Raw genomic sequence first — 23,943 nt, forward strand, 5'->3', positions numbered from 1 at the left:
AGGGGACACGGGTTCGTGCCCCGGTCCGGGAAGATCCCACATGCCGCGGAGCGGCTGGGCCCGTGAGCCATGGCCGCTGAGCCTGCGCGTCTGGAGCCTGTGCTCCGCAATGGGAGGGACCACAACAGTGAGAGGCCCACGTACCACAAAAAAAAAAAAAAAAAAAAATTACATATGTAATATATATATATATATATATACATGAAAATATATAATTATTTTTCAGGATATAATGATTAATGCTACAAGGAAGTAGACAGTGCTCCATAGCCTTTAGTGGTGGGCTAGACCTAGTCTGATGCGGAGGGGTGTTTGGGAAACTTGCCTGAGGAAGCGTCTTTGAGCTGAGCTGTGGATGATGCATGTGTATTAGTCAGCAAGGGTAAGGAGTTGGGCGTGGGAGGGTGGAAAGATTTCCTGGCATAAGAAACTGCATGAGCAAAGGCCCTGAGGGGGGCACCACAAATTCCCAGAACTAAGAAAAGGTAAGTGTGTTAGGCTTTAGAGAAAGAGGGGACATGGCTTGAGATGAGGTTGGGGAGGTGGACAGGGCTCTGACCTCATGGAGGCCTGTAGGCTGAGGAAAGGACTGGGAGTTTAATTCTCAGAATATTGTGTGCTGTTGGGTAGGATGAATACTGGACACTCTGATTGGCACCATGGAAATCGTTGGAATCACTTTCGCAGGGCTGTGTTATGATAGTGAGTAGAAATGCCAAGAAAGAGACTGAAAATATAGACACATCTCAAAACACGTGGATCTAAAGCACAAGACTGGGATAGGGAGGCCCCTGGAGGGTGAACGTGCCATTGAAGTCTGGGTTTAATTCCGGCTGCTGTTGTTATTTTTATGATGGGAAAGACTTTTACACACAAAGACATATCCACAAGGACGTTCATCATAGCATTGTTTATTACAACAACAACAAAGAGAAACTAAATATCCAGCAACAGATCAAGTAATCAAATTATGGGATATCCAAGTGACGCAAAGCAACTAACTCAGTGCTTAAAAAACTCTATCGTAGAAGAATATCTATTGTTGTGGGGAATGTCTACAACATATTAAGTTTAAGAAGCAAGTTATAACATAATGACTATATTACGATCTCATTTCGGTGTCAGGATGTCTCCTCCACCTCCTCCTTTCTCCCTGTCTTCATGCCTGGTGGTGGGAAGAGGAGGGGGTCTTTTGACATAACGCAACATGCCCAAAATTATGCCGAGGGAAGCGATCCACTTTATCAAAAGGGAGGTTTATTTGTCTTGTGGCTGCTCCATGTGGGTCCAGGATGGAGCTGGAATGTTGGGGGAGGGCAGAGGGATAAGAAGGAAGGCACCTGTGGTCCCAGCTTAGGTCAAATTTATACCAAAGCTGAAAAAAATGTACTGCTCGTTCTCTGGATTTTGGAGGAATTTGTGACAGGTTATAGGAAATACCTGGGTGGGGGGCAGAGTTTTAAAGGAAGAGGTGACCGCTCACTATCAGAAACAAGAGTCTTGAGTGTACTGCTTGCTTAAGAGAGCCGTACCGGCAAAGGCATCTCTGAGCGAGGGGGAGAGGTAATCTCATACAGGCTTTGGGGAAGCGTGGAGTTCAGCGATGGGTCAACTTTCAGAGTGTTTAGGAATGGTCGACCTTTGGCTCTAGAAGCACCGTCAATGGAGCGAGGTCGCTGCTGACTGGTTATTCTCAGAAGGGTGGGCTACGGCTGATGGAGCGCGTGGTTCCAGGAGCATGGTTACTGAAACAAGCGGTCATAGAAGAAGCCGGGTAGATAACTGGTGCTAAGAGTTACTTGTTACTATAGCCACATAACAATCCATCTTTTCCTAAGAGGATGGGAAGAGAAGGAAAGAGAAAGGAAGAGATGGCAGGGCAGTCTACACATACATGAAGATGAAGGGTCTCAGTGAAACAGCCCAGGTGGAGTCTTTGTGCTAGGGCTAATCCTGATTGGCCAGGACTGGTTTCTAAAGAAGGATCCCAAAGGCACCCAGAGCTTCCTGGATTTGGACTCAGGACTTGGTTGTGAGAGAAGAGTGCTATCCCCTCCTTACCTCCGCAGGTATGGTGAGAAGTTGTATTTCCAGTGATCTGGGGTGGGGGAGGCATAGCTCCCAGGCGCCCCCCTACCCTCAGGTTCCCCACTACCCTCAGGCTCCGATTGGGCCCTCCCTCCTGAGTGATGACCTCCATGATCCCAAAGGGCTGGCCCGGGGTCCACGAGCCGATCAGAGCCTGCGAGGCCTCGGCTTCTGCCTCGCCGTGTGGCAGCCGCGGCCAGCTGTCAGCCCCCCTGGACCCTCCAGAGACTCTGGGGCTGGAATTGCTCGGGCAGATTTCTCACCCTCTCAGTACTTCCTTCCAGCTTGTCTGGCAAATGAAAAGACTTCACAGGCTTCTGAAGAGGACTGTGGCAGGGACAGCTTTGGGAGGGATAAAGAGCTCAAGGAGGGGCGGATATCACCATCATTACAGTCTAAACCTCAGACCCCCGCTGGGGGCGTCAGGCTGTTACATGTCTGTAAACAACCGGGGCCGCCGGCCTGGCTGTGTGAGCACAGAGGCTCCCGTTGCTGAGTGGCTCACACGGCGACTCATGGGGGGCCCCGGCTGACTGCTGGGTGGGGGTGGGGGTGGGGGAGCCGGGGCCTTAGATGGGAGAGAAGAAGGGATAGGCCTAGAGATGGGGGCGGGCGGTGGGGGACTCTCCTCTTCCAAGTCCAGTGAGGACAGGGGCTGATTCTCCAAAGTGCCTCGATGACGGAAGGTCAGTATGGCCGCAGGGCCCTCGGCCACCCAGGTAACGCCCTCTCCGTGGGAGGAATGCGGGTGGGAGGGTGCCCAGCCCTGTGGGGAAGCCCTCACCCTCCTCCCCACCGGACTGTCCTGCCTGGTGGTTGCCATGGTAAAAAGCTACCTCAGGGGCTAGAAACACACTATCTTTTTGGCCTGGAGCCCCATGGCCTGTGAGGTGGGATCCACAGATGGCTAGCAGGGACCAGGCCCTCATCTGCCTCAGTCACAGCCAGCGTCGGGGTAGGGAGAGCACACTCCAGGCTTCCCTCAGGAAAGGGAAGGGTCGGCCTTCTCTAGGAAAACAGCTGCCGGGCTCCGGTGCTGACAGAGCCGTCTTTCCACACCAAGGCTCTGTCCTGTCACCGCCCTGTCTGGAGCCTTGGTTTCCCACCAGCGTGTGCAGAGGGGCCCGTTCTGTGGACCCACCACGCAGATGTCTGGCCTGCTTCTTAGGTTTGGAGCAGACACAGTTCTCCTCCCCTCCTCTCCTCTGCGCTCCATCCTGAGAAGAGATGATGCGCTGAGGGGTAGAGAGCACGGATTTTGGATTCAGATCTGGATTCAATTCCATTCCTGTCACTTACTGGTCAATTGTGAAATTCTGACTCATTTAACTTCCGCGGCTTTGGACGCACCTGGCCCTCAGCTTCTTCATTTGCAAAATGAGGATATGGAAATGGACTATTTGTAAATTTTCTTTCAGCCTGGAATTCCAAGATCACTTCACCCTCCTGCCTAAAACACTTCCGTGCCTCCCGCTGCTTCGCAAAGTCCTGACCCCCGAGGATGGCGCCTGGGGCCCAGCCCACCTTCTGGCCTTATCCATCACTCCTCTGCTGCACCTACCTTAAGCATCAGTCACACTGAACCACTGGAAAAGCCCTGGCTTTTACCCTGGATTTGGGGGAGGGGGTGCACCTCTGGGTCTTTGTTAGTGGGTTGCCTCCACCTAGAACACCTTCCCGACCATCTCCCCGCACTCAGGCTTGCCTATTCCTCAATGTCACTGGCTTTGCAAAGCTGGCCCTGATTTTCTCCATGGGTAAATCAGCTCAGCTCAGATTTCTTTAGTAGCACTCCATCTGCCTTTGCTGAAGCTATGTGGCCTTCTTTCCTTCTGTTGTGATCACCTGTGCGTATCTGATTCCTTTGACGAGTTTTTCTAGGAGCAGGGACAATGTCTTAGTTATCTCTGTGTAATCCTAGCTAATCCAGGTGTTTCACTGGGTTGGGTTTCTGCCTAAGAACATTAGGGCCTTCAACATTAGGGAAGTGTAGCAACACTCCCCAAACCCTTCCTTCGCTCCCCATGCTGTCTTAAATCATCAGAAGCTCCAAACAGAGCACCAAGCTCTTTCTCTAGCTCTGGCCCTGGCATCTTTGATTTCTCTCTCAGAATCGTGCCTTCTCTCTCTTAGTTCTCAGGTAGACAACTTAGTCTTTCCAGCTAAGACCTCTCTCTTTATCCTTATTTCTTCCAGAATGGGATTTTCTTTAGTAAGTGGGGACACTGGAAAGACTTTCATGTGCTAACATATTTTGCCCCTTCACACATGTATCTGCTACAAAATGCCTGGTCCTAGTAGACTCAAAATATGTTCATGAATGAATGAATGATCGGGGTAACGAGCCCACATGCATAATTAAGACCAAACTCTACTTCTCTCCATCCCATGTGCTTCTTCCTAGACAAAGCCACCATAATTGGTTGTCTGGATTTGCTATAGCCTTCTAGGTGGTATTTGTACCTCTGGTCTTGTGCCCTTAGAGTCCATCCTCCGCATGGAAGGCAGAGTGATCTTTCAAAAATGTACGTAATGCCACTTCATTCCCCTGCTTGAAACCCTCCAATGGTTTCCCTCTACATTACAACAAAATTCAAACTCCTTACCCTGCAAAGCCCTTCATGATCTGCCTACCTCTAACATCACATCTCCTGGCCCTTCCTTCCTTACTCATCACGCTCTAGCCACGCTGGGATTCCTTCTAGGCTTTTGCATCAGCTGTGTTTTCTGTTCAAAGGGCTCTTGTCCTGTTTTGGAGTGATCTTCACATGACCATAACTTCACTGTAAATGTCACCTCCCCAGAGAGGCCTTCCGTGACCTCCTGGCCTAGAGAACCTTCCCCAACACTATCTCATCACCTTTCCTTATTTTCCATTCAGCCCCTATTGCTGCATAGCAAACTGCCCGCAGACACTTTGTTTTTATTACATCTCATAATTCTATGGATTAGGAAATCAAACAGGGGACAGTGGGTACAGCTCTTCTCTATGGGGTCTGGGGCTTCAGCTGAGATGACTGTAATGCCTGGGAGCTGGAGCAACTGGAAGCTGGCTGCTACCCCTGCCTACATATCTATACATATCTAAATTGCTAGCTTGGGCTTCCTTCCAACATGGTGACCTCACAATAGTTGGACTGCTTACATGGCAGCCCAGGGTTCCAAGAGACCAAGGCAGAAGCTGCCAGTGCTCTTTAAAGGACTTGGAACAATTATAAAGTCCCTTCTGCTATACTCTATTGATCAAAGCAGACCCAGGTCAACTCAGATTCAAAGGAAGGGCCATCTCTAATATGCCAGAACCGTATTCTGGCAATAAGACATTTTCTCATTAATTTCTCTGTTTACATGTATAGATTGCTTATTGAGCAAACCGTGGGAGTACAAACAAACCAGTTTCTTTCTCTCATCATTGCTTGTAGATTAACTATGTTGATCCTCCTTTTCCTGTTTCTTAATAGCATCTTGGGCAGACCTTCTAATGTTCCTGTCACTTTAATTTATTAAAGGTCCAGCCCCATCTAGGCTGGTCCATCCAATTTAAGACTAAGCCCTTTCTCTCCCCTGGGCAGGGCCTGGACTTGGCTCAAGGGAGCGGGGAGAGGCGTAGTCTGCCCCTGTACTCCTCTCTATTTTCCTCGCCAAAGTCCCTTTCTCTTTTTTCACAGGGTCGGGAAGGAGAAATTAGGGGAAAGTTTCTCTTAGCTGTGGCCATTTCTTCTCCAGCTATGAATGCGCCTCGTATGACGGGCGTCTAGATGCCCACTCTCGCGTGGGTGCGCTGCACATTGCAGGGCTACCCCACGCACTGCTCCCTACTGCGTGCCCGTTCCAGATCTATACCTGACACCTCCACTCAGCTACTGTCCCAACCCTACGTCCACAGCCTCGAGCCTCTGGGGTTTCCTCATCTGCACGCATCCCTCTTGGGAGAACACGGGAAAGGAGGCTCATGGCCATTCACCTTCCCCTATGTCCCCCTGGAAGCTCCCGCTGGAGGTGCTGAGGTGTCCCCTCTCCCCATCCTCTGTCACTCACTATTCAGTTCTCCATTCCTCCAACTCCCAGCCAGGGAGACGAGAAGGGGCCAGCAACCCAGGTCTCTGGTGACCTCCCCTCCTTCTCTCTCCTTTCCCCCTCCCTGGTCCTCCGCTTATGGAGACTGAGGAAGGGGATGCTGGGTGATGTTTGAGCCTAGCAGGATTACTTCAGCCATCTCTTAATAAATCCTGTAGGCAGATGTGTCCAGCCCCAAATTGCTTCTTCTTTGTTTTAGAGTGTGGGATACTCAAGACCCCTTTTTCCTAAGTTATGGTCCAGTCTCCAATTTGAAAAAGAATAAAGTCCACCCAACATCCTTATTGGACCACGATTATGGTCTGTCTCTCCACTAAATACAAGATCCATGAGAGCAGGTCCTGGGAGTTTTATTTCCCACTGAGTCCTTGGTGCCTAGGACAGTGTCAGGTACACAGGTGGGGCTCCACAAATATATAAAGAGCAAAGGAAAAGGGCCCTCTAGGTCCTAAATGATTTGAAAGGACGGCCAGTGTAGTCAGGTGGACCAGTCGGCTCCTTTCCTACTGACTCCTGCTGTGAGGCTCTGGCCACGGATGCAGATTTTTGCTTCTGGCCTCTGGGTGCTCCCCTGGTCTCTGTCTAGTTCTCTACAGAGATGGCTGGTCTGGGTGGGGAGGCAGACCTCCATGGGGGTGACTTGTGAATCTGAGAGCCTTAGAGATGCTGCAAGGGCTGCGGTAGGGTCCCTGGGGCCACATCAGAGCCTAAGGGGGAGGGGTGCTTTTCTCAGTTCTCAGTCCCACAGAGGCAACGGCTCGGAATGCGTACAGCCCAAGAGTGGAGAAGCTGGAGAGAAAGTGCGTTTCTTCTGCAAAGCGTGTCCCCCGGGGCTGGCCCACCCCTACTCTGTGATCACCAGCCAGAAGCACATTCTGACCAGACTGTCCTCCAGGGGGGCCCAGGCCTCGGTGAACAGACCACCAAGGGCCTCAGCAGGGCCTCCCCACTCCACCTACCTCACTGGAGCGTCCATGGCTTCCTTCCAAAGCCTGGGGCGGGCCCCTGCCCCGGGGCCTTGTGGCTTTGTCTGAGCAGCCTGCAATTAGAGAGAACAGGGAGCTCCCCTTCCCAAAACACAACAGGAAAACAAACACATCTTGTGGGTCAAAGGCAGAAGGGAATCAGAGAGTAAGTGTATGGGATTGAAAAAAGAAAAAAAAGCATTTTTTTCTCATTTCATGCCCAGGTGTTCAGGAGGAAGACAGAGGAAGACAGGAGGTCAAAGGAGGAAGAGATCAGGCAGCATCTGCCAATCCCTGCATTCAGCAGCCAGCGTGGGTTGGAGGTGGTGCAGTTCAGTCCCCCAGGGCCACAATCTGTGGCACCTGGGAGCCCCCATTCACTCAGGGTCCAGAGGGTCGGGCACTGGGCTGGGTACAGGGTGGCCCTGGGGGGGAGAGGAAGGGGACTGTGCTCTTGAATTTGAGGGTGATCGGGGTGGCTGGGGTCAGGGCCTCCCAAGTTTGGGGCCAAGCCTCCATCCTGGGAACCCCTCATTATGGGAGGAGTGGGCCTCAGGGTTGTGCCTAAAGCACCTGGGAGAAGATGCCCCAGGGAGCTGCAGCAACAGGCTCGAGCTACCCCCGGGTAGCCCTGGAGCCCACGGTCCCTTTTACTTCTGTCCTGCTTCCGTGTCCTGCTATTGCCCGCTGCTCTGGCCGACACACTCCCCTGGAAAGCTGTTTCCAGACTAAAATACTTTATTCAAGAGAATCTGGCTTGGTGGTCAAACAGCCACGCGGGGGCAGCTTGCTCCATGTCCAGCCTGGGGCCACTCTTTGCCTGTGTCCCTGGGAGGGGCAGGATGGTGACGCCTTAGCCGTAAAGAACAATGTCCCAGCACAAGCAGTGGCAAGATGTGAGGCCAGACCTAGGGGACAAGGAGTGGCCAAGGCCCCCAGGCAACCACTGTTCTCCAGAGCTGAATGTTCTGATCTCCAGGGGTAGAGCTGCTGCCAGGAAGAGGGTGCAGAGCTGCTGCCTGGTCACCCTCCCAGCAGGGCCAGTGGGAGCAGGCTTCTCCACTCCCACCCCGGCCACGAGCTCCCCCAGCAAGGGCTGCTGGTCCATGCAGAGCCCAGGGCCGGGGGGCAGGCGGTGGGTCTCCAGTCCTTCCCTCTCCAGCCCCCTGGTGACCCCCGGAGCCTCTGGGGCCTGGCCTGCCCCTCACAAAGCCACACGTCTTGCTTCTTCCCAAGCTGAAGCCACATGGGTCTGTCTTCTGTCTTTCTCTCACGTTCTGTTTAAGGCACTGAATTCCTGAGGGTCCTGTCCCTCCCTGCCCCTCCTCTTGGAGGGAGTGAGTCATTCAGCAGGGATACAATTGGCTAATAAATAGAGGGCAGGTGCCAGCAGGGAGGTAACTGAGAGTGTGACGGTAATAAATACACGAGCTGGGTGTGGGGTCTCTCTCCTCCGAGGGGCTGGTTACCTCCGGGGAACAGTATCACCGCACCTGCCAGAGATCAAACACAGAAAGGGGGTATCAGCCCAGTGTGGAGGGTGGGGTCCCTCCTATGGGAGGGGGGACAAACCCAGAGGGGAAGCTTGGACAGGGAGCATGGGAAGCCTGGATCTCTGCTTGCACGAGGCCAAGAAGCATCTAGGAGCTACCCCTCACCAAGCACGCACCCCGGTGCCCAGCCCCGCGCTAAGCACTCTCTCGTTTACCCTTAAAAATATCCCATGAGTAAGGCACTATCGTCCTTTTGCAGATGAGGAAACTGAGGCTCAGAGAGGTTATGAAACTTGCCCAAGGTCACACAGCTAGTCAGAGACGAAGTCTACTTTGAATGCAATTTGGCTCCATGCACCAATGCCTTTGCTTACTCTGGGACAGCAGTCTTCAAACGAGGATATGGGAACCCCTAGGTGTACATGAAGATTGTCCAAGGTGTATGTACTGATGGTTTTAAAGAAATTCGTTTTCAGCCTTCCCATGTACTCTGCCTGAAAACTGTCTGCGTGAGAGGTCCGCTTCCCCCATCTTCTCCACCTGAGGTCTGCTTCCCACCATCTTGTTCCCAGTTGCCCTTCTCCCTTAGGAAGGAAGGAAGCATCTTGTCCATTCTAAATCCTGTTACAGTACTTTTCCCCAAGGTAAAAAGGATTCGAGGGGACACTGAATAAAATAACCATCTGAGACATTGTTGTAGGCGTTGAGAAAAGAAATATGGTGACTGACTGGGTAAGCAAGCGTTTTGCAAGTGGGGTGGTTTCCAAGTCTGCTTTCAACGAAATTGAAGAACAGCTTAACCGAATTGTCAGTTAATCTGTCATGAGAAGTAATTTTTGTAGCAGATCACCTTGAGGTTTTTGGCAAACAACTTGGAAGGAGTTCAAGTGATTGAGTGACTTCCAGTCCCATTTACCTGTTTATGTGAACATGGTTTTTCAGTCTTTTCATCTATAAAAAACGATGCACAGGAATGGGATTACTATTGAACCCTGCCTCAGTCTGGCAGGAGGTAACATTCGTTACTGAGTTCATTAACTAATTGAAAAGCAGTAGCTGCATCCATCTCATTGAGGTGCATTCCCAATAAGATTGATTGTACTTTTGCGTTTAGCAGCTAGTAAAATATGATGTATTTGTGCTGTTTTGATCAGTTGCTACTACTAATAATTATTGTGATCATTCATTCCAAGAGAAAATTGAATTTCGAGTTTTCTGCTCACAGAAAATTTAAAATAATTCAAACCATTGTTGTGGCAGATAAACATGACAAGGTGATACATAAAAGACATTTGAATATTAAAGAAAATACTACATTAGGCTGAAATTCTGTGGGGAAAGTAAAATGGAAAGACAAGTTCAAGGAAAAAAGAAGCAATGGAAATATTCAACTATCAAAGGAGAGTGTTCATATACTTTTTTTTGTTGATGTTGTTCAGTTTTTAAAGAGTGGATGATGGTATTAAATTAGGATGGCTTATTCCACGGGGTACATTTGGAGAGTGATATAATGGCTTTATATTAAAATGTTAATATTCATGATAGGCCAGAAGTTACATCCTTTGCAACTATTTACAATTTTGATGAAAAAGTTCAATGTCAACTTAAAAGTGAACAAGGGAGCACATGAGTTTCTGAATTTCTTTCAAGAGAGTCCCGAATGAAACGTTTGAAGACTGCTGCCCTAGCAGATAGAGGACAGGCCGCTTTCCATCTGGGGCTGCCCAGCTGGGGAGCCCCGCACTGACTACACTGCCAGCTCCTCCCCCAGTCGCTGCTTGGGCCCAGGGGAGAAATTAGTGCCATGTGCCTGCAGAGGACCCGCCCAGAATCCTCCCCAGCATCCCTATCTTCACAGAGTGGGGTGGAAGTCTCCGCTCGTGCAGGGTTGGGCTCATGGGGTAGGACTTGGTCAGCCCCAGTCCCATGGCATGAAATGATTTCCTGAGTCCCGCTGGTGGAAGGAGACAGGCCCTGAAGGAGAACCGTGGTGTGACTGAATTACTGTGCATTATGAAACACTTTATTTTGACTCTTTACTCTCACAGATTTGGGTTTTCCCTTCTCTAATCCTGCTCTCCCAACACTCAGGCTTGGACTCCAGCCTAGTCCTCCGGATGTGAAGCCAAATGGGCAGGTAACATGGAGAGGGAAAGGGAAGTGAGTGGACCCCAAGGCTCCCTGGGAGGGTGGAAGAAATATTGGTCTGGGAGCCGGTGAGGGGCTACACCTTCCCCAGGGCCACCAGGAGGTAGCCCTGGCCGAGTTTTTGGACGTTTTAGCACTAGAGTGTAAGCCCTGTAAGAGCAGGAATCTTGTTGGTTTGCCCACTGATGTACCTGGCACACAGTAAGTGCTTAGTAAATGTAGACCGACTGAATGCTTGGTGGACCCCCTGACCCCTCATTCTACACACAGAGAAAAACTTGGCTCAGAGAGGTGACGTGACCTGCTCAAGGCCACACAGAAACTTAAAGCTAAGCCAGGACAAGAAGCAAGGCTTCCTGGTTCCTGTCCTGGTTCACCTGAGGCTTCCTAGGCCCTAGAATCTCTAGGTTGTGGCCCCCGACCACTGGCTTTGTCCCTCCCCGACCACTGACCCTGCTGGCAGGGTTGGGCTCCCCGCTGGCCCAGCCTCCTTGCCATCCCTGGGCCCCCCGCGCACTCACAGGTGGCAGTCTGTGTGTCTCTGCTTCTCTCTCTTCCTCTTCCCCCTGCCCTTGGGTCTCCTCCTGTAATAAGCCAAAAGCGTCAGGACAGAGTGGCTGGGGGCCCCCATGCTAGGACAGGGGCTGGCAGGCCTGAGAACAGCCCGGTGCCCCAGCCAGGCTGCTTACCTTTCTGGCTTCATCTTCTCCCGCAGAGGCCTGGGAAAACAGAGAGGAGCAGGGGAGAATCAGGAAAGCAGTAAGCGGGGGCTCCCGGCCCCGCTAAGCCCCCTCGGACATCACTGGCGCTGGTCCTGTAGTTGGCACTGAAGCCACTAGGGGGTAGCATGGAGCTAGTTAGGGAGAGATGCCCAGAGGCCTTGGGGCTTCCGCTCCCACGCTAGCCTCTGGTGACCCCACCAAGAGAGGTGTGAATGCCCTCTTGGGGGTCCTCTCCACACCCTCTGCTCTCCTCTGCCTCTTGGCATCAAATCTGGGGAATGAGTCTGCTCTCTGCTGCCTTTCTCTGTTCACTTCCTTCCCTCGCACCTGCCCTTCCTTCCAGGCTGCCCTCTGGGAGTTTCCTCGCTGACAGTGAATGAGGGGCAAGGCCACCTGTCAGGTGGACATCGCGCCACCCCCCACCCTGAGGATGTGTGACGGTGCAGGCAACATCAGGAGGCCAGGGTGAAGGGTGGGGTGAGGGGAGCTGATTGAAAGCCCCACAGTCACCAGGCTTGTCCTGGCTCTGCCTCCGGGCGCTGTGGCTGTTGACCCAGAAGAGAGAAGAAAGGTGGCCCTGTTGCTCAGCCCTCTGGAAGGGGACAGGGCCTCAGTCTCCCCTGGGAGCCAGAGTGGGGGCATGGGGCAGCGCGGTGATAGCAAGCTTTGAGGTCAGGGAAGACTCCCTAGGCTGGCCATCTCCCTTGGGAGCCAGGGCAGGGTACCAGCGCCTCCTGGGACTGCCTGGTCGTGTCTCTGCCATCTGGGACCAGTCAGAGACACTCTCGGACCCTCAGTCTTCTCATCTGTCTGCCCCAACAGAGAGGCTGTGAAGGCAAAGGTGATGTGGAAGGTGAAAGGTCACTGTCAAGCACTGTGCCTGGGAGGGTTTGTTACTGAACTGTTGTTATATGGCCAAGCCCTGCCAAGGGGGGACAGGAGGAAACAGATTGGGGCAGGGCCTCTAACAGTGGTACAGATCCAAGAGGGGTGGCCAGAGCCCAGGACAGTAGGCAGGACCAAGCCCAGGGCAGTACTGGGGTTCCTGGAGAGTGTGGTAATGGCCACGAGAGGTAGCAAGAAAAAGGGCAAGCTTAGGGGTTAGACAGGCTGGGGTTCACTCACTAGCTGTGGCAAATCATGTAACCATAGCAAGCCTCAGTTTCTTCATCCGTAAAATGGGACGACAATGGTACCTATCTCCTCGGGTTGTTAGGTTAGCTGTGACTTGGTCTCTCTTGCTCACCACTGTATCCCAAGGAGCTGGGACAGTGCCTAGCATACAGTCGGTGCTCAATGGATGTTTATTGAATAAATGAGAAAACACAGTCAGGTGCCTAATGCATGGCGAGGCACAGAGGAGATGCACCATCAATGGTAGTCCTCCCCCTCTTCCTGCCCCAGGATAGGGCTCAGGACCTCTTGTCTGGTGCCTCCATCCATGGCCCAGGGGTACCAGGAGAGCACTGGAGCCCATTTCTCTCTTCCCTGAGCCTGGTTGGCAGTGCCAGGCCTGCTGCTCCTGGTAACTAATGCTCAGAGTACCCTGGGCACCAGCAGCAAGATGTGCTGGTGACAGGCTCTCCCGGGTGGGGGAGCGACTTTAAAGAAAGCTCCTTCCCTCTGCCCCTTCCCTCCCACCAGGGCTTGTCCGTCTCTGCGCGCCTCGGCCAGTTGACCCCTCCCGTGGGCACCAGCCTGGCCTAGAACTAAGTCCAGTCACTTCTTCCAGGGCCGTGGCAGCTGCCTCCCAGCTTGAGGAGGGAGATGGCGTGCCCTGAGCCTGGCAAGTTTGGGAGGGACCCTGGCTCCCTCCATCCCTGTGGTTTCTCAGCAGCTGTGGTCCAGCTGCTGGGGCCAGCTCCTTGGGCAAAACCGGCTGATGGGGAGACACAAGCAGCTGCCACTGGTCGCCGATTTCCCTGGCCTCCCTCAACTAGGAAGCAGGGACGGGCAGCCCCTGGCTGAAGCTGCCAGGCTCGTGGGGGCTGCCCCTGCCACACCCGAGGACCCACCTGCACTCGCAGCGCACATGCTGAGAGAACGTCAGCTCCACGTAGGAGGGCCGGTCCCCAGAGCGGATCTTCAGGAGCTGAGGGGAGAGGAAGGTTGGGTGACTGGATTGGGGGTGGCCTGGGGTTTCCAATACTCCCTCCAGCCTCCCCTTGCATGAGGACCAGGTTCCCTATTTCCCACCAGCCTTTCCCACACCCTCATTTCGCTTTGAGTGTGGGGCAAATAGCCCTCCCGCCTGCATGTGGAGCTGAGGGAGGCCCCTGTCCCTCCCGTCCCAGGGCCACCAGCATAGCAATAGTGTAGGAAGGGGGCCCCTGCTCTGGAGGCAGCGAGACCTATGTTCAAAGCTTGGCTCTTCCACCTGCTGAGCAAGTGAAATAACATCTCTGAACCTCAGGTTCCTCATCTGTGAAATGGGAATATCACTTCGCTCCAAGGATCGAATGTTGAGGTAACACTTCTGAAGCACCTAGCATAGGGCTTGGCGTTATTCAACTACTGCTCAGAAAACCACTGTAGGTGTGAGTGTGTAAGAAGGCTCAGGACATGAAATGCCAAATGCCCCTGGTATAAACAGGGACATCTTGAATCCGAACAGATTTCTTTTCCAACCTCAACCAGATATGCTAGGTCCTGGGGCAGGGCTAAGCCAGAGGCTGAGAAAGCTGGTAAGGGAGGAGGTGAGGGGGCTCAAAGCTGGGGCAGGGGTTCAGGAAGGAGGGGCACTGTGGTAAGAGGATAGGCCTGGGCATAAGTCCCAGTCCTGTGACCCTGGCCTGCCCTCCTTCCCTCCCGGGCCCCCTCGGGGGCAGGTTCTGTGGCCCTCTGAGCAGCATGCGGACAGAGGTGCAGGCCCGGACACGAGGAGGAGAGCCTGCTTACCTGCATGGTGACATTGACCGTCTCCACTGGAACACAGCGCAGGTTCTCATCACCACAGCAGCCCGTGCAGCGCAGCAGGGAGACGCAGGACGGGCTGAACATGTGCTCAACCTCGCCGGGGTATTCCGACACGATGTCCACCAGCCTCTCCAGGGCCCGGCAGTAGCTACGGCCCCACACTTCCTGGAAGGGCACCACTGCGAGGAGGCACAGACAGCTGCGTCAGGCCAGGAGGGGCCTGCTCCTTGAAGCCCAGGCCCTGCGGGTCCTCCCAGGTTCAGCCCACACCCCCTCCTCCAGGAAGCCCCCAGCCTATGTGAGCTCCCCCGGCTCTGAGCTCCTGATGTGATCCCTCTGGGATGACAGCTGGACCTCCAACTCGTCTGCCAGATGGAAATCCCAGTGGAACGGAATTTCTCAGTGTCTTGAGCTCTCAGCTCTATTCTCAACTCAGGGGCCCGCATCTACCTCGGTGCCTTGAAGCTTCGAGGAGCGTGCTCTGGCAGCCCCCCAGGCCCTCTGGATCTTTCTTAGCCCTGACCTGGTGCTTCCTCAGTCTTGGGGAATTGGCAGAAAACAGTCAGTTCTGCAAGACTGGCTTGCAGAGTCCCACAGGGAGGGTTAGCCTTCCCCTTAGTCCTTGTTTCCTGCCCACACTGGGCCAGCTCCTCTGCCTGGTGGCCAAGACTGCAGTCAGCAACATGACCCATTCCCGTGCTCCATTTCGGTCAGGCCACCCTCGTGAGAGCTCGGGGCCACATCATCCTAATTCCCACTTGAGGTCCATGCTCCTTGCCCCCTTCTCGTTTCTAACCAAATAAAGCCCACTTCCCACTTCCCCAGGCCCGCCTCCCTTCCTCCTCTCCGAAGCCTTCTCCTACTTGTCCAGCGTGAACAGATGTTCCTTTTTTGAGCATAACTCAGCCCCAAGGGCTTGCCTTATCTCTGTCACTGGTGGCTCTTATCTTTTTTACAAGCAAGTTGAGGCTCCTTGAAGACACGGACCCAAGCACCCAGTAAACACAGGCTAAGTAATTACTGATTGATTAGATGAGAGTTCGCTGAAGGTTATCAGGGACATCCCTGACCCCCACGATGTCCTGGTGGTCTTGACCAGGAACTTCTGGGGGCTGATCTGGAGTCTCTCAAAAGACGTTGCTCCTTCAGGGGAGGGCCTGGGGCCTGGTCCCAAACAGAGGCTCACAGGAAGTGAGTAGCCAGAGCCAGGAGACCTGGCTTCTAGCCCTGGCCCTACACCGGCTGTGTGACCTTGGGGCGGTCACTTCACCTTTCTGGGTATATCAGTTTCCTCAGCTGAGGAAAAAGAAGAAGGTTGGGAATAGATGGTTGCCAAGGGCTCTCCCAGATCTGACAGGCAGTCTGTGATTCTGCGCACACAACCCAGCCCAGCTGTGAGACCGTGAGCAGAGACACTTCTCCAGTCCTGGGTCATCCTGCCCTGTACCTGGTGGTCATCCTCAGCTGGTGGGGGAGGACAGGGAAGCTGGGCCACCTGGGGACGCTGCAGCCTCTGCCCTAGGGCAATGGCCTCTCCTAGCAGCCCCTCACTACCTTCCATGTCCCTTCCTAGGAGGCAGAAGGGGCTGAAGTCCATTCTACTGAGCCTACGAGGATGTGAGTCTCAGGGTAATCTCAGAGGAAAAATAAACTTCAGCCCTAGCAGAGGCCCTCGGGAAAGGCTGCAAGCTGGTGGAAAATACCCAAGAGGCAGTGTGTCCACGTGGAGCTGGCTGAAGCGGCCACAGAGCAATAAACTGTGCTTATCTGAGCGTCTGCTGCTCCATTCTGCCCTGTCTGCTTAGCGGGCACTAGGGCTGGGCCCAGGGACGGGAGGGAGACCAGAGACCTCCCTGATCCTGCCTCTCCAGGCCACTGGGTCACTCTCCCTGGACCCAAGTGGGAAACAAGGCCCTCTCCTCCAGGTCAGCCCAAAGCCCCAGGGAAGCCAGCCTTTGCAGGGAGAGGTCAGAGGAGCACCTCCCTATTGTAACTCTGTGAGTGCGTGTTTAGTCTAAAACCTTCATAAGCACTGCACAACTCTGAACATTTAATCTCTGCCTCGGAAAGCGTAAATAACAGTAGAGGGGTAGCCAGCTGCCGAAGTGCCGCAGAAGGTTCAGGGTCCCGCCCCGGGACCAGCCATCAGGGACGGGGAGGGCAGCAGAGAAGGGGCACCCCGTCCCCCTACCATCCCGCAAGCAAACTCCACCCAGCTGGGCCATGGGGCCACCGCCAGGTTAAGCAGAGCCGCAGGGCCTAGGAGGCAGAAGGGATTTCCTTTCCCCTCACCCACCATGCAGACTGCGGCAACAGGACCCAGGCTCCGGGGCCCTGAAGCCCACCGCTTTCTGGGCCTCATGGCCGGATGGTGTTGGGAGAGGGCTGAGAAGGAGGTGGGCTGGGCCTGGTTTACCTGGCAGACACCAGGAAAGGGGGCAGCTCATTCCTGGGGCTGCTGTCTGGGTGTGTGGGAGAAACAGAGGGGGCTGGGCGAGGGGCTGGCTGAGGGAGTGCTGTGACCGCTCCCAGCTGTGGGCTGAGCCCCTCAGCAAAGAGCTCTGCTCAGCTGCTCCTGAGGGCACTTCCTTTGGCCCCAGACCTGCTCAGAGGCCGGGGTGCGGGGAGAGGAACGGGAGGCTGTGGCCGAGGCAGGCGCCTGGCTGCTCCCGGGGCCAAAAAGTGGGCTCTCGGCTCTCTTGCCAGCCCTTGGGTGAGCCTCCCGTCTGGCTCCAGCTGCCTACCACCCAGGACAGAGGAGACCCCAGATGGGAAGTGTTTCATCCTGAGAGCAAGCTCCTGGGGGGGGGCCACTGGGAGGGTGGGGGGACCGGGCTGGGCAGAGCCACTGGCCACCAGCCCGAGCCCAGCAGGTATCCTCTTGGTGGTCACCGGTGGGGCACACACCCAGCCTGTGGCAGTGGACACCCTGCTCAATGCCTGCTCAGCTGTGAGCCGTGGGGAGGCTTGGTGCCACGCGCTCCAGCTCTGTCACATGTACTGAAGAGTGTCCAAGGCTTTAGGTGACCCCAAGGGCCTCTGTGAGCCTCAGAGCCTTCATCTATAACACGTGGAGAATACGAGTGCCTTCCTAGTTCACAGCTTGTGGCAGAGTTATAGTAAATGCCTGATAATATTACCATGAATAGTAATTGTAAAAAATCAACGTCTGTGGCTGCAAAGCACAGACCATTCTGTCTCTTGTCTGGTGTTAGGAGGGGATGGCATTTTCAGGATTTTGATAACTGGGGTCCAAAGCTCTTTCCCTGGTCATGATACAGGCTCCCTAATTGATCAGGATGACAGGTGAGCTGTCCTAATGGATCGACACTTCCCGGGTCCCTCCTCACTCGGGTCCCTGGGAGATATATACTCCTGTGTCTCCTCCGCGGAGTCAGAGAATCCTACAATCTGAGAAAAAGAACCTTAGATATCATGTAGTTTAATGCTCCCATTTTATAGATGATGAAACTGAGGCTCAGACTTCTTTGATAGCTGTTATCTGAAATATACTAAAAGCATCAAAAAGGCCATGGGGTGGAGGTAGGTGATGGGTCTCTCTCCAAATCCCAGAGAGCATATATTGTGCCAATCCCAGAGGGCAAGCAGGGGGAGGGAGAGGATATCAATGAAATCAACGTCTGCTACCACCCCCACCTTCTCAGTGCCCAAGGGGCCTGGGACTCAGCCGTCAGAGCATGGCCAGGCCCAGGAGAGGCTGGCTACCAGGCAGTAGAGGGAGGGTGTTCCCAGCTCACAGAGGTCACCACACGTGTGCATGTGCACGTCCCTACATGCTCCCTTTCTTCCGTGGGAAGTGGTGTGTGGCCTGGCTGCACGTCTTGGAGAGGCAGGGAGGGAGGGGCAAGGCAGGGGGCCTGGCATGGGCCTCCTGCCTTCTGCACGTATGTCTCTTTGGCAAATTGTCTCACCCTTTGAAGATTCCCTCTTGATGCAACCCTGGGTGGGGAGTGGAGGGGCCAGGGAAGGCACAACTCATTCTGTCTGTTTGTAATCAATGGAAAGGCCTCGTCAGGTCCCTGAAGCTCCTCCAGGGCTGGCTGCTGGGAAGGTCCTCTTGCCCCTCCCTGGTCCTCTTGACTGCTGGACCACTGCATCCAGCTCATAGACCCCCAGCCTGGCCCTTGGCACTCATTGCCTGCACTGCCCTCCAAGACCCCATCTGCCCCCCTTACATCATGCTGGGAAGGGGCTCTGATGAACCCCAACCTGACGAATCCTGGGTAAACGGGCCCCAGCCCTGCTCTCTGTGCGACGGGTGACCCTGGCCCAGGAAGACACCTCTCTAGGCCTCTGGGTCACAATGCGGGGATCTTTCAGGCCCTGCCAACTCTGTCGGCCAGGGCGTCAGCCAGCTTGCAGACTCTCCCCAGCTCAGTATCAGCCTGCACCCACCCTTCCCATCCTCTGCAGAGGCCCAGGAGGTGACGACTTGGAGAGCTGTGCACCCGCCCCTCCAGCCCCGCCCCCGCCCCCTGGGCCCAGGCAGCTTACCTTCCACCTCTGATGAGCCGTTCGCAGCAGACAAGGCCCACTGCTGTGGACAGAAAGGTGCAGAGATGAGGGGGACCACCTTGGGCCTCTGCGCTCTGGGGCCCAGTGTGTCGGTAAGATCATAGAGGTCCCTCTGACTCTGAGCTCCTTCCCACCCGCTGCACACACTCTGCCCTGTCTCACAGCTGGCTCCTTCCAGGTGCAACGAGAAAAACTCAAGGGACCCTGGGTGGGTCCCATGGGTCCCACCCCCTCTCTGGCCTCAGTTTCCTCATTTAGAAAGGGTGGGAGGCTGGAAGCTTTTGGAGACCCTTTGCCTGCTCTGTCCCAAAGATCTGGCGATCCTTTGGGGTCTCCCTTCTACCCAGCCCCCAGGCAGCCCTGCTGGGCCCTGTGCAGCTCGCCTTGGCTGGGTGCCAGAGTCCAGGGGGAGGCGATCAGCTGGTGAGAGCCGAAGCGCTGGAGCCGGTGGCGCCAGGAGCCGGTGCTGCCAGTAAAGTGACACCTCTGACCAGCCCTGCAGCAGGCAAGCGGGCGGCGGGTGGTATGGCCCTTCCGCCCCGTGGAACTGCCCAGCCCACCCACTTCTGGGCTGGGGCTCGGGACTCCCAGGGCAGTGGGACAGCGCAGTGGGAAGGGAGCTCATTGGCTTTGTCAGGATTTCGCTGCCCAAGCTGGCTCACAGCCAGACTCACCCAGCTCCTGGGAAAAGGGCCCTGCTCACTTCCCCAGGCCCTGCACTCAGGACCTCCAGCTGCCCATCCGGGAGAGAGGGCACAGTGGGACCCTTGTCTTGCCCCCAGCCCACCCAGGAGCCCTGGGCTCAGCCTGGAGCCTTGGTGGGGGGCAGGGCCCAGCCTCCCCACCAGTAGTCTTTTCAGCCGGCTTTCCCTCCACCAGGCCAGGTCAGAGGTCCTGGGGGCGCCTGCCTGGTCACAGGGCCTCGACCCTGACCACAAGGCCAGGGACCCGCCTGGGATTAGTGGAGAGATGCTTTTAGCAAAGCCACCAGGGCTCCAGGGGCCAGACAGGAAACATCCCTCCCTTCCCTGTGGCTTCCCTGCCCCCGCCAAGACAGACCCCGGAGCTGAGGTCTGGGACAGCCCAGCCTGCGGACTCCTCCCAGACGACGTGGTCCAGCCTGGCTCGTGGGAAGTGTGTGGACATCCTTGGAGGTGCTGCTCCCGGGAGTGGGTCTGTGATTTCAGAGCCCCCTGTTCCCAGTGCTGGGGGTGGGAAGATCAGGGAAGCCAGGCTGGGGGGTGGGGGTCTTACCTGGGGGGGCACAGCAGGCAGGGCCAGCCCAGCCAGGAGCTGCAGGAAGCAAGTGAACAGCCTCATGGCAGGCATCTTCTCAGACGTACCAAGCCAGGGGGCTCCAAGGGAAAACCACCATGCTCGTACCCCGGGGGAGCCCCTGGCACAGAAGGACAGGAGCTGAATGGGGGGCTGGGTGCCCCCCCTCACTGCTGCCCCGAGGTCCCTGTCGGTGGCCCGAGCATCCTCTAGAAGCCCTGGGGATTCTGGAGCCGGCAGGTAAGGCTGCGGCTGGGGCACCTGGTGCGGAGGGCCCGGCAGGGCCGGTCGGTGTGGGGCAGGCGGGTCCCTGAGGAGGGTCCGTCGGGCGCCCGGCGCGACCCCAGGTCCTCTCGTGGCTGGCGAGTGAAGATGCAGTTTCTTCCTCAGACAGCAGCTCCCTTCTGGGACTGAAGCTTGTCGGCCGCTGGGTTTCAGGGCCCGCGAGTGGGGGCGGGGCTGCAGGCCCGCCCCGCCCACCGCCGACGAGGCTCCAGACCCGAGTCCTAGGGAGCGGCCGGGCGCCGAGCGGGGCCAGAGGCCGGGCGGGCGGCGCGGACCTGAGCGAGCTCGGGCGGCAGTGCGTGGAAGGGGCCCTCCAGACGCGGGCTTCACCGCCCGGCGGAGCCCAGCCCGCAGCTTCTCCCGGGACGCTCGGAGCCTGCTGCCCGGGGCGCCGGCTGAGCCAGGCAGCACCCAGTGCTGGCCCAGGAGAGGGGCCCCCAGCTTGGCTCCGGCTCTTCCAGGCCGGCCACCTTGGGCGGGGGCAGCCAGGTGTGGAGCCCAACGCCTGCGAACAAGGCTCCTGACATTAGGCCTCTGCAGAGATGCAGCTCCAGACCCCCAGGAAGGCAGTGATTTGCTCTGGTACTTCACAGTGCCACCTTATGCCATCCCCATAATCCTCAAGGGTGAAAGAATTATCAACCCTATTCTATAGATGAAGAAACTGAGGTTCCAAGAGTGCCCCTCCCTGTATACGTTGTACATACATATGTACTCCTGAAAAGTGTGTGTGTGTGCGTGTGTGTGCGTGTGTGTGTGTGTTTAACATACAGAGACAAAACCCATGCCATGTGGCTGTCTCTTCAGCCCATGCACCATCCTCCTGGCCAGGCATGCAGACGGCAGGCACCTGGCTGGGGCTTCAGCACTGTTTCCTCTTGTGGCAAGCAGTTTTCCAGGCCCTGCCTGCAAGCCGGCCACATGTGGCTTGGAGAGTGGCCTACTAGTGCAGCATTTCCTCCTGGTCCCGGGAGGAGGAGGAAGTGCTCCGACATGGCAGGGGTCTGCCGGAAGGGGTCTGTGTGTGCGTGTCTCTGTGCCTGTGTGTGGGCATTTGCGTGCAGTTGTGGAGATCCACGTGTGCTGTCAGTCTCTGTGTGGTCTGAGTGTCTGTGGGCATCTGCTGTGTCGCTTTGTGGGCGTCTGGTCTCTTGGTATCTCTGTATGCCTGTGTGATTGTGTGTGTGTGTGTGTGTGTATGTATGTGCCTGGTTTTTCTTCTGTGTTTGGAAGTGTGTCTGAATGTGCATTTCAGTGGGATTGTGAACTTGTATGCCTGCCTGTGTCTTCGTGTGTGTGTCTTCGTGGGTGAGTATCCGGGCCAGCTTCTGTGTGTGACTGTGCATCTCTGTGTTATTTGTGTATGCCTCCCACGGTCCTCGAGCGTTCATCACCACCACCACCCTCCGCGCACACTTCCTGGCTACGAGAACCTGGCAGGATTTGGGGTCATGGGTTGGCCTGGGCCTGGGGCTGGTGGGCGGCTGGGGGAGAGGAGGGAGGCCTGAGAGGTGGCCCCTACATCTCACATTCCAGCCAGGAAAAGAGAGGCCAGGGCAGCCCCAGCTCTCACCCCAGTGACCTCTGCGTCCGTTGCCTGCCCGCCCACCCACGCGGGGCTGCCAGAGATGCTGCCTCCTGCCTGGCCGGCCCCAAACCCGGAGGTCCAGGAGCCAGGGGCCAGTCACCAGCCAGCTAAGGGGGGGGCTGCAAAGAACTTTCTGACAAGCTCCAACATGCTAAGGCTCATGGAGCAGACAGATTCCTTCCTGGGCCCAGGGTCTTGGTGGAGGATGTCTGGGCATCGCTGGGGTGAGTAGATGTGTGTTTGTGCATATCTGGGTCATATATGCTTGCCCATGATATCTGTGTATACATATGCATGTTTTGGATTTGGATTTGTGAATGTGGACATGGGTGTGTTTTGTGTATGAGCGTGTGTGTTTATGTATCTGTCTTGTATATGCTTGTCTATAACTGAGTGTTTTGAGCACTTATGCATTGGGCACCTTTGCCTATAACTGTGTATGTATAAGGGTGCATAGATTGTACATGCTGTGTGTGTTTGTTTTCATTTATCTGTCCTTTCATGCAACATGTATTGCTTCAACCCTACTATGTTCTAGGCACGAGGCATGTGGTGTGGTGGTTCCCTTGAAGTTTACATTCACAGCCAGGGCCGAGGAGGGGGTTGGTGGGTAGGTACAGATGGGTGGGAATGCTGCAGCTCCCTTTCTACTCTCTGGAATGAGCTTGATGCCTGGGCAGTGTCTGCGATTCCTACAAGTGCACCTCAGTCTTTTTGTCACTAAACTGGAGACCATATCCTTCTAAACTTGGCTTCTTGGGTTGCGAGATGAATTAGCTAGGGTAGGCTAGGGGAAACCAATTAGACTTCCAGAATATCCATGAGTCAGATAGAGGTTTACTGTTACTCACATCCAGTCCAGGGCAGGTGTGCTGGGGCTCTGCTGTCCTGGATTGTGACTCCAGTCCTTACCAGCTGTATAACTTCAAGTAACTTCCTTTACTTCTCAGAGCCCAGACTTCCTCCATCTAAAGTGGGAATAATAACAGTGCTTACCTCATAGGTGAGGACTGCTAAAGCACCTGGGGTACAGGAAATGGTAGCTGTTAGGCATGATTTCTAATTCAACTTTTGATTCTTATTAGAGATATAAAGACACTGCAGGGCTTCCCTGGTGGCGCAGCGGTTGAGAGTCCGCCTGCCGATGCAGGGGACACGGGTTCGTGCCCCGGTCCGGGAAGATCCCACATGCCGCGGAGCGGCTGGGCCCGTGAGCCGTGGCCGCTGAGCCTGCGCGTCCGGACCCTGTGCTCCGCAACGGGAGAGGCCACGACAGTGAGAGGCCCGCGTACCGCAAAAAAAAAAAAAAAGAAAAAACACTGCAGGGTAGAGTCCTCACCATCCTGGACATGAGATAGAAAAAGAAGAATCTTATGCTTCTGCCAAATGCGGAGGAGAAAAAGGATGCAGGGATTTGCGTGCGCGTGGATGTGCATGTGTGCGTGCACGTACATGCGTGCACACACACAGACACACACATGCAACTTCTCATCATCACCGTCCAGGCAATCAGTCCCCAGCTGTCCCTGACACCTTCTGAGTAGACTCAGGTGCTGAGCAGATCCACTGGTAGCGTCAGCGTTCACAACTCAACATTTAGGTGTAGGATGGTGATCATTTGTTGTTGTTTCAGGGAGAGAACAAGTATTTTTTGAGCACTTATTATGTGTCAAGCAGTGTGCCTGGCACTTTTAGCACTTCGACTCATTGAATTCTCATAACAACCCTATGAGGTAGGTTTTAATTATTCCCATTTCGAAGATGGGAAAATGGAGGTGCAGGGAGTTTAAGTAATTGGCCCATAGACCTTTAGCTACCAGGGAAGGAACAGAGATGGGGATCAAGCTTAG

General features: G+C 55.1%; 1 protein-coding gene across 4 annotated transcripts; it reads right to left on the reverse strand.

Moving 5' to 3' along the window:
• Nucleotides 1-6,499: 6,499 nt before the first annotated feature.
• PGF (placental growth factor) lies at nt 6,500-20,649 on the reverse strand. Of its 4 annotated transcripts, none has more exons than XR_004348663.1 (8): nt 20,200-20,649; nt 18,925-18,967; nt 14,392-14,588; nt 13,509-13,585; nt 11,461-11,490; nt 11,293-11,355; nt 7,125-8,623; nt 6,500-6,872 (listed from the first exon to the last, which is right to left on the reverse strand). XR_004348663.1 is itself a non-coding variant. In XM_032624233.1 (8 exons), the coding sequence occupies exons 2-8, from the start codon at nt 20,272-20,274 to the stop codon at nt 8,596-8,598; spliced, it is 513 nt and encodes a 170-aa protein (XP_032480124.1). In that variant the 5' UTR covers nt 20,275-20,341; nt 20,482-20,628; the 3' UTR covers nt 6,500-8,595. The 4 variants fall into 4 exon arrangements, 3 of the variants coding, with proteins under 3 accessions (XP_032480124.1, XP_032480123.1, XP_032480125.1); XM_032624233.1 differs by having other exon boundaries at nt 6,500-8,623; nt 20,200-20,341; nt 20,482-20,628; XM_032624232.1 differs by having other exon boundaries at nt 6,500-8,623.
• Between the last annotated feature and the right edge of the window lie 3,294 nt (nt 20,650-23,943).

Source organism: Phocoena sinus, chromosome 2, assembly GCF_008692025.1.
Source record: "Phocoena sinus isolate mPhoSin1 chromosome 2, mPhoSin1.pri, whole genome shotgun sequence".
NCBI lineage: Eukaryota > Metazoa > Chordata > Mammalia > Artiodactyla > Phocoenidae > Phocoena > Phocoena sinus.